At 45.4% G+C, this 10,330-nt stretch overlaps 1 protein-coding gene across 1 annotated transcript; it reads right to left on the minus strand.

Moving 5' to 3' along the window:
* Positions 1-5,131: 5,131 nt before the first annotated feature.
* Positions 5,132-9,451, minus strand: LOC144099314 (complement inhibitor CirpT2-like). The gene is made up of 3 exons (XM_077632529.1): positions 9,289-9,451; positions 8,244-8,355; positions 5,132-5,302 (listed from the first exon to the last, which is right to left on the minus strand). Exons 1-3 carry the CDS (start codon positions 9,395-9,397, stop codon positions 5,191-5,193), a joined length of 333 nt encoding a protein of 110 aa, XP_077488655.1. The 5' UTR covers positions 9,398-9,451; the 3' UTR covers positions 5,132-5,190.
* Between the last annotated feature and the right edge of the window lie 879 nt (positions 9,452-10,330).

Here is a 10,330-nt window from a genome sequence, read left to right on the forward strand (position 1 = left end):
CTGATTTGTTTCCTACTAGCCCCACATGACAGCTTCCTCTCTCCAAGATGCCCCGACGCCGTAGCCCTGTTCCCGCACGTCCATTGTGGACGCAGCCGCTGACGACGTGATGGCACATACTATGGCAGAATTTCCCTGCGGCATTGTCAAGTCCCAGACCACTCCCGTCAAGCTGTCTGCCGTTGGCGACGTCCCAGATGGCGCTGTGGCCCTCACGTCTTCCTCTGCCCGAAAATGCCGCCTTACCCTCAGCACCAAACGTGCACGTGATTCCGCTTGGTTCTCAAGAAGCAGTTTCTTCCTTACGTTTCATCATTCGAGCTAACCATTGTTTCTTTACTGTAACCCAGAAAGACGTTTCACCTTTTGTAGGCATTCGGATTTATGTTTCAACTGCACTAAATACTGAGGCAGTTGTTAGACTCCTGTCGTGTCAGCTTGCTATGCGGTTTCCCTCGTTGTTTTATGTGCAATATGAACCAACTAGCTCAGATCCAGATTATCCTGCAGCATGATAGCAGGAATCTAAGTGTCAGGCTGTACAGTGAAATGTTAGGTGTCAAAGCAGGACTCTAAGCTACGAGGTACTTCGTACTCTGGAGGCCTCAGGAGTAGTTTAGATCCCCTGAGAAGCGTTTTGCATGCATGAGGAAGGAGGAGGAGAAGTAAAGGCAGGGAGGTTAACCGGGGGAAAGGGATGAAAAGATAGAAATATGAAGGAGAATAGAGAATACCCCGCCCCCCCCCCTCCTTCCAGAAAAATGAAGTCACTTCGCAAAGTCAGGAAGCGTTCGGTAAAGTCATAGCCTATCATGCAGGACAGAAGTTCGTAAGGAGCGGAGAAGTACCTTGGAGACCTTCACCGCCGACGATCGCCGCGGCCAGTGGCCGAGAATCTTCATTTCCGTCAGTGGGCGTGGGTATAGATGCGCCAGTGCACGGCAGAGAGACTGCCTTTCGGCACTGTATGCAGAACATTATCACATACAAATGCAGGCAGCCAACAGTCACCGAAGCCAAGAAAAGCATAGAGGAATGCTTCTTTTTTCTTTTTATATACTTTGGGACGTTGATGGCAAATTACAAGTGTGATTATTTCATTGCTTGAAGGCAATTGATTACAAAGTAGAAGGAACAAGCACATGAGACCGGTGGAATCCGAACCCAAGACCTCCAAATTTCGCAACTGTGATCTACCAACGGATGCTTGATTTTCTACTTTCAGGGCTATTTATGCTGCGTATAGCCTAATCTTTACAGTGTTCACCAGCGCCACCCTCATTCGTTCTGTTCTACTAGTTCTATCATATTTACTGGGATTTAGACCGCCATATTCAGGTTATTTTCAATTACACATTTTGTCTCTTAAAGAAGCCCACCAGTATCCGGTCTGGCTACGGCACCCCTTACTTCTACTGCGCACTCATTAAGCATACTGGCAAGGTTGTCGCTCGTCACCTATTTGATAAGATCGCCTTGATTGATTAAAGCGAAGTACTTGTTCTGGAGGGGGATCCAGAACTCCTGTTGTATCAATCATATTACCGAACACTCACATATGTGCTGCTTCCTCAGTTGTGTTTCTTTTCAGCTCTGAAAATTCGCTGATTTTATACTTCACCATGTTATGGTCGCAGTGCTACTATGCACACACCTCTAAATCTTGCATTAGGCCGGCAATCGTTTATTGCATTTGTTAGTCCCTTTCCTTTTGAATGCGTCATTTACAATGTCTTCGACAAACTGGACCAAAACGAGGCCGGTAGAAGCATTTTTTTTCTCTTACTGCAAATATACGAACCGAATCAGAGCAAATATTTCTTCGCAGTGACCAATTTTAATTTTGATTTGCAATAAGCGGACGAGGATGTCTTTTGTGGTTTGAAATCGTGACAACGTATGTGAAAATTTTGGTACTCAGGCGTGACTCGGAAAATCTGCACTGTTACCCAAAGAACGACTCGCGCTTTCTTGCGGTCGATTCAGGCCGATCTCAGGTAGGCGTTCTACACCAGTAATATTAAACTGCACATCTTCAACCAAAAAAATTTAATTTTAACCCAAAGTTTCAAACCCGACTCGGCTCCTTCATCAGGGGTGACTGAGGGCAGTAGCTAGCGTCTTTAAGTATGGAGGGGGGGAGAAGGTTAAGGAACGAAAGTTGTGATGCGAAAGGCGTGGGAGAGGGGGAGGAAGGGGGTGTTAAGGCTGTTAGTCACGTTGTAGCATTGTGGGGAGGCGGTCAATTAAAGTTTTTGGTTGGAGATGTACAGTTTATTATAAGTCTTCAAACCCAACCAGACAGACAAATCTGTCAAAATGTTTAGTTTTCAATCTACACCAGTAATGTGCACCTTTGAGATTTTATACCGTCCGTCTCACATGAGAGCACTGCTGAAGCTGCAGAGCATGTATTAATTTTAAGTGATATCGAACCAAGGGTAGTGTTCGGAACGTCGGATAATAAATATGGGAACTTTCAAGGCCGCGGCAGCGGTTTATGATGGCTCTCTGGGAGATAACGAGCTACCATGTTCAGCACGTCGCACACTTTCTTGACCGCAACGTACAACTCTCGTGAAAAATATATAGGCCGCTTGGTCAGCCAGGATATCGCGCTTCCCATCGCCGGCGTTTCATATTGTCTGACGGCTAAAATCATTGTCCTTCTCCGTTTAGAGCTCCGAAATTTCTGAAGTTCTACAAAATACTCACTGCATGAGCAAGTGGCACACCACGTAACCGGTGCACTTTAAACCGCGCGTGCTTGTAGGCACGGAGGTGCAGTCGGGGTGTATACAGAGAACTCTACAGTTGTATGCGCTTGCAATCTTGCATTTGTCTGTGCCATCGTGTGGCTAACGCCGCTAAGCTCCTGTTTCTTTACCGCTCATGTATGCAAAGCATGCCGTTCCCTGTGGTATCCTGGTAACGTATGCGCTTTATAGGCTGCAAAGACTGCCAAACGTGGAGAATGGCAATCGAATTGCGGGGTGATTACTCGCTAGCAGACGCGATTAATGGTTTAAGAAAAATCGTGCACTGGAAATGATAAATGGAGTACAAAATACCGGCATCGTGCAATTTTTGTTTTTTTACGGCTTTGCAGTGTATTTTTCGGAGTGAAATTGTACGTGCTTGCCTCAACCGTGACGCATTCCCAATATTTCGCTGCAAGTAGTTATTCCACCATCGCCAACAACCGGTGTTGTGGGGACCATCGCTCAACAGAAATGCTCATCCATGGACCACGACGAGAATGCGCGATGACACGGACTGCAAGATGACCTGTGCAGACCGCAAGAAAACAAGCACTGGCTGAGCATAGCGACTCTACTGGGGTATTCATTTAACTCAATTTCATTTCACGCCTTCCGTCACCTCAACTCCGTATCTCACAAATCTTCGATGAACAAAGAAAATTAAAAAAAACTAAGAGAAGGCAAAATAGGACCCAAAGCATCTTGTCTGCAATTTTCTTGTACATATTATAGGCGAACAGTTTCCAAAATCTGCTGGACTGCCCTTGAAACATTATCAGCAGCATTGAGAAATTATGTAGCGTGAGTTTGACCTGGTATTTTATGTCCACATATTTTCTCGCTCAGAATGCTACAGCTTGCGACGAAGCTGCGTAGCTAGCATTCTGTAAGTAGAATCCGTAAGCATAGCCAGACATTGATGTTCAAATTGAGATGCGCTTCGATCACGGCCAGCTCAGGCCTCGCATAGCTGTGTTCAAAACTTCCAGTCTTTCTTGGTATTCGGGATAAGTGTATAGGAACGAAATCTGTTGCAGGAAAGCCGGAGAACATTCTCAGACTGCTCAGAGAAATTAGTAGCCGCACTCTTTGATAGGTATCAGCTAGTTCCCTTGGCTACTGCACGTACAGGTGCCCACAAAAGTTTTCGCAACGCCCATATCACGAAAAACGTTAATTTTTTCGCTGGCTACAAACGCAGCTAGGCACTGACGGGTGTATTTGGCAGGTCGCACTGAGAACTACAAAGCACACCCTTCAGTTCATGGCTGAATCCTTACACTCTGCGGTAATTAGGCATTGTGCCAATTTTCGTCTCTCGGAAAATTTTGTGGGCGCTTGTACAAAAATGGAGAAACTTTACAGAATGTAAATTCGCGGAAAACTTAATTGCCGCGGTATTTAGTCAGCTGGCTTTCGTTCATGCGTCTCCCCTCATGCTTCTGCATGTTTCCCTGACCTGCTTTTGCTCAACGCAAGGAATATTTTCTTTCTTTTTCGTGAACACGCACCTCATAAACTCTTGTCCATGTCTTTGCCTCCGACTTCACCGCTTCTATGCTTGGAGCTACACTCTAAACAGAGGGAAGTAAAAAGAAAGAAAGCTCACCTCTAGCGTACTCCTTTTTATTAAAGGGAGGCGTCATCACAACCCGCCCAGACTATTGTGAGCAAACGGCGCACCATGGCACGTGGCACTTAAGCAACCTGGGTCACACAAACCCCATCGGAGGGAGCCCCTCTCATCGCAGGGTAGTGCAGCATCGCATAACCGCTGCACTACTGTGCCAGGAGTGGCATGATGACTTCTGTTGAGCTATCAACGGTAAGTACGGAATGAATAATTCTGCATATATGGGCATTAAACCATTCAGCAATTGTGACATACCCTTAAAGTGGAGATTAAGTGTCTCATATTTTTTTTCTTACCTTTATAGGCCCATTTTTCAATCCCAACATAAACCTAGGTATTTCAGGTCTATTGCTGTTGATGTGTTTCCTCCAGCAACACAGATAACATGACGCCGCGTTACTTCAGCCGGCGTCTTCTCAATTTCAGCTCGTAGATCAGGGTAGAGAACTTACTTTTTAACTCCCTGGTAGCAAGCGGGGAAAAAAATTGGTCCTTGAGGCCGTTGGCTAGGGTCTGAGTGCTGGCGACGGCTTCGAGCATTTGCAGGTCTTTGCCGGCGAAGTTCAACATCCTAATCTAGTTCAGTTCAAGGAATTCGTTGTCAAAATCATTGACATGCTGTAGCGAGCCGCCTGTCATGTGGGGGGCTCATTTCGCGGAATATCAAGTATGAATAACTAAACAAAGCCCTTCATACCTAAAATAACAGTAAGCCACAAAGGCTGAGCACAGTCTTATTTTTACCGGAAGATCAGCCCTTTATTGGAGGACACGCTGCATCTGGAGACAATTAAATCATTCATTGTACTGCGCTTGCTCATCGCAGACAACTTGGGGGCAGCAATTTGGATATGTTCCGCTTCCGTTCACAGTTCGACAATGGTCCGGCAGTGCATGTGGTGCGCACCTGGGGTCAAGGAGGAAAACAATTAGTCCCTGCTTTTGAAAATAAAGAAGGCAGAACCCCAAAATGATTTCTCGGTGACTCTCTAGAGAGGAAATCCCTATTCCTAGTACAGATATCGAGTTCAATTTATGACTATAAAACATACAGCATAACACCTGCTGCTTTCGAGGGCGTTCTTCTTTCCTCACCATCGGCAATGTCAGCCTGATATGTATCAAAATAGATTAACTGCACCATTATAACGACTTAACTGCACCCCGAACAACTTTAGGCAGAAGTTACCCGCCTCTAGCGCTGTGCTTCGAATCAGCCTTCTATTTTAGCTCTAACCTCAACAAGGCATTACAAATCTCCAGTGAGGTGTGGTCAAGAGATCTTGAAACCCAAGTAAGGACACAAGCGGTTCCGTATCAGCCTTTCCCCACGAACCAGCCAGCAGGAGCGCCTATAGTGTCCTGGAAACATGCCACAGCCGCAATAAAAGTGGCACTGTAATACAACCTACTCTTAGCATGTTTTGATATTTTCTTTCAGTTCCAGCGTATCATCTCGTCATTGTTTTTGTGTTGCCGTTTATTTACGAACACCAATCGTTTTAAGAACCTCGTCTCAGGTTCTCTTCCAGATTAGTTCACCCCCGTCGTGAATCAAAATGGCCGCCAGAACACTAGCCACTCCATTCAGAGAAGACTCTCGGCTAAACTCCTCCTTGCGATAAGAGAACGTGGATCCTGCACCTCTTCGTGTTGTGCAGGAAGCGGGAGGAACGCTTTTGCTCATGCTTCAATCCCTTACAGCGTGTTCTGGTTCGGCTATTGTAACCAAGAAAGATATTTAGTCAGTTATGCGAATAATTTAATTGTGCCTCGAGTAAGCCCAGCAACAGGTTCTTTGGTACACTTGCTATCTTTGCCATGGTTCGAAGGAACGCTGGAGCGCGTGGCCTCGTGTGCTATCATATCAATGCCAGACAGTACGCTATCAGTAAGGTCATCGGCGACCTTTCCATTTTTGTTTTGGACTGGGGCTTTCTGCCTTGTGTCACTCATTTTTTTTAATTTCTTGTTTTTCCCTTTCTTTTTAATGCATATTTGATCACACGAATAAAATCCCCAGACGGCACCATACGCTTGCGGGGTTCGTGTTTCATTTATTCTGGCCCGTGCTTGCGCTGTTCTTAATACTACATATCAACCGACTTCCCAGCCGCTGCTTGCAGTATTATTTGCCGGATTTCCTGCTACAAGATCGCGAACAGCCGACCAACTTTTCGGCATTATCATGTGAGCTTCGAACTAAAGGCTTTGCCGCGCCCAATGACGAAGTTAACTGAATGACGTCAATATTTTGCGCACGCACCAAGTCAATCCCGTCTGCAATCTGTCTTGCTACTCCACTTTGTCACGTGGCGCTCTACGACCGTTTGTTCTAAGGTGGAAGTGCAGCACTGCACAAGACCCTTGGTGCATTTAGCGCCATTCTGCACTGCGATGAACACATGCGCCACGACTCTTGACCAATCTCATTTTGCCTCTGCAAGCTTTGTGTATACTTTCCGGTACCTGGCTTAGAGCCCAAATATGATGCGCCGTCATTAGCGCTACACAGGCCATGTTAAAATCTCTAACAGGCACAGAAAAGGACTAATCGTATACAGATATTGCTGAGTTAATGAAGGGAGCTTAAGGCTCAGTCGTCATTCTTTGGTGGCCTGTCATGATCGAGATGAACACATATTTACTCAAATTTCTGGTGTGTTGAGAACTCGCGACTGTCCACACGGCTATAGAACTTATTTCATAAGGAAACCCTCGGTGATGGTCAGTGTTTTCCTACTTAAAAACACCACTCCAACAATACAACGTGTCATAAGGTGCAACACATGCGTACAAGGATCAATACAGCGCACGTTCCTATCGTTCGTTCTTACTTACTCGGTGGTCCTTGTTTGCGGGGCGCAGCACAAAAATAAAAGGAACACAGGAGGAAGAAGAACAAGGACAGTCCTTTTGTCTTGGTCGTGTGGTCTGATATGGCCCACTTAACGGGTTCATTTCTGTCCTTTTCCTTGTTTTTGTGTTCCGTTCATTTTTGCGCTGTGCCCTGCAAACATGAAAACAAACCAACTCGCCTTACAGACACTGTTGCTTCGGAGATCTTGATTTATATTGAGAGCAAATACAAGTTATTCTTTTGTCCCGGCCTGCTGCACGAGCACAAAACTATCATAAGCAGTTCCGCGCCAGGCATTCATGATTAGCAATATTTCCGCCCATAGCAGGATCAACCGCTTTGCAATTCAACTGATCCAGCGCGACTTATAGAAGTAAGATTTATCGCCAACCAAAAACGAAAAAGACGCACAGCCTCTGTGGGATGTTTTTCTCGATGCATGCGCGTGTTTTTTCGGCTGGTAATAACCATTTTGACCACGCATTACCAACAGGCTCAGCATTCAGCCTTGCTTGTAAAAAAAAAAAAACAGTAGCCGTTTTCTGCACTCTAACAAAGCAAGTATCTTCCAACGGCTCTTTGGCGTCCACAGAAGGAATCATCCTTCGCAGTTGCACTTTGGTTGCGTGGTACGTTTATTGGTCCGCCCTATCAGCTCGAAAGCGGATTTACTTTAAGCTTGAGGTGGCTGAGCTTTCCAGTCACGGTTTTTCTTTTACTGCTTTTTCTGAACCGAAATTTCCCAGTAGCTTTTCAACAAAAGTATTATCAGGTCAATACAGCTGCACATTTTTTCTTGTAAACGACGCAGATTAATTCAACCTAGCAATTATGAAACCCTCAGTCCTTGCTATTACTCACTAGTACGCTAATAGCTCGGAGCTCATTTTTTAAACTACAAAGATACGAAGTTTTCCCGGCACTTTCTTTGCGTCTGTTGTATCGATTAAGTATACACTAGCCGTGGGCGACGCACTAAAATGCTTACCCTCCAATGGAAACAGTGTGCGCATGGATATCGCAGAACCAGCCCTGGCAAGGTGTCTCAAGCTGGATGCTTTCGTGATGACCGAGAGTTCTGTTCTGGAAAACGCATTTGCCTAGAAAGACACAAGCAGCGTACAGCAAGGAACTTGATGCCTTCAGTGACTCACCTCAAGGTTGCAAATTTCAACGCTGGTGGTGTGATACGGTTTCAACGTACCGAGACCTGCGTCTTAATATTAACTACATAAATCATAACCATGCACAAGAAAATTCTGTATACGCCTGTGAAATCATTCTGCCCTCTTGAGCATTCCATACGATAATAATTTTTATGAAGTCCTCCACTGAAGCACCTTAGTGCCGTCTTTAAACAAGGTAGCTCAGTAATCACTTGCCATGCCAGCCAAAAAGAAGAACTACCCGTGACTGCTTACACGTCCAGGCATTTACTGGCCTTTCATTTTGCGATCTGTGACACACTGGAGGAATCTGCATTCTCACTACTCAGTTCTGTATTCTGGTAGACTAAATGTTCACCGTCGTAAAAATTAGCTTTTAACTGCTCGCAGCTTTGAGCCTCTACCATCTTAAGAAAGTAATTGCCCCTGTACAATTCGTAATCGTAGCCATCAGCCATCGTCTTTAGCGTGCATATTTTGTTACTGCAGCTTAGTAAACAATGTTGCTGCGTACCAGAAGAATGCTTGCTCCAATGCCGCAGATTTCAATCTTAGGGGTTATGCACCAAGGGCTGGAGGCATAAATACTTGCCTCCTGTATTCATGTTGAACGGCCACGTACTCATAAGATAGGTCCGGTAACAAAAATCTATGTTCCAATGTGTTTCCGCTCACATACTTTATTCGGGAGATGCAATACAGCTATGCAATTGCTTCCAAGATATTAACCACATATCTACTACTCTCTTCCGCGGCGTATGCAGTGGTAACAAAATCTACAAAATTAACACAGCAGTAATCTCGGAGGAGAAAGCTCCACGGGCGTGTTCTTTTCTCAGTACGTATATGAAAAAAAGGAGCGCTTACCGTCCACGACCTCAACATGGGCTTGACCGGTGTAGGCATCTGAAATATGCCAAAGAGTGCCCGTCACGGCCACTACGGCGCAAACGAAAAGAGAGAGCTTGGAGCACATCTTCACTCGCTGTGGATTCCAAAAGTGACTGTGACCTAGAAGGCGAAGGAGCGTCGAGGCCACAGCAGCGCCAGACTCACCACAGAGATACCAAGAAGTGATAAACGCCGTAATAAGGACTTCCAGGCGCTTCCTTCTCAAGGCCGCACTCTCGAAAGATTTGAGCCAGTATTTTCGAGTGGAAACCCGAGTTGCGTTAAGATGCGATACCAGAGAAACGATTGCACGCTTTTTCGCGTGCTTCTCAACTGAACTTCTCAGAAAACTGGCGACTGTTCATATTGCAGCAGATGATAGAGGAAAAACACTCCACGTATCTTTTTACATTTTGCTCATGGACCTTCGCGCAATACATCGCCATTAACGAATAAAAAGGGGACCTCCTCGTGCTTCTTTTAATTCAACCATAAAAGTAAGAAAAAATAAAACGCTTCTCCAAATACTGCGTGCAGCAGGAAATCAAAAGGTCAGCTAAAATTTGGTGGTTTTAATTATCGTTACTAACTGCACAACATGGACAGGTTCAACGACGACTAACTCATTTCGCTGCGAGAGCCCAAGAGTTTATCCCCAATATACACATGCTTTACGAATTCCATGTGCATAGACACGACTAAAGACAAACACACGAAAAATCAATTTTTTTTACGCGCTATGTTCTATTGCGAGGTTAGCATTAGCTGCTAGATTGTCCTCCATATACTTGCATTTCCTGCTTTCTATAAGCGGCTGAAATGAATAAAGTCCTACCTGCAAATCTACTGTACCAGGCGCAGCGGTTGCTCTGTAGTAATGGTGCTCGACCACTGACCCTAAAGACGCGGGTTCAATCCCTGCCGTGGCGGCCGCATTTCGATGGAGGCGAAATGCTAGAGGATCGTCTACTGTGCGATGTTAGCGACCGCTAAAGAACATTAGGGAAGTAAAAACTGT

The sequence above is a fragment of the Amblyomma americanum genome, chromosome 7 (genome assembly GCF_052857255.1).
Source record: "Amblyomma americanum isolate KBUSLIRL-KWMA chromosome 7, ASM5285725v1, whole genome shotgun sequence".
Classification (NCBI taxonomy): Eukaryota; Metazoa; Arthropoda; class Arachnida; order Ixodida; family Ixodidae; genus Amblyomma; species Amblyomma americanum.

Coding starts and splice junctions, on each gene's coding strand:
- LOC144099314 (XM_077632529.1), bottom strand. CDS start 9,397: ATGTGCTCCAAGCTCTCTCTTTTCGTTTGCGCCGTAGTGGCCGTGACG. Junction 8,356..9,288: donor CCATGTTGAGGTCGTGGACG/GTAAGCGCTCCT, acceptor GTGTCTTTCTAG/GCAAATGCGTTTTCCAGAAC. Junction 5,303..8,243: donor CACACTGTTTCCATTGGAGG/GTAAGCATTTTA, acceptor CCTTGACCCCAG/GTGCGCACCACATGCACTGC.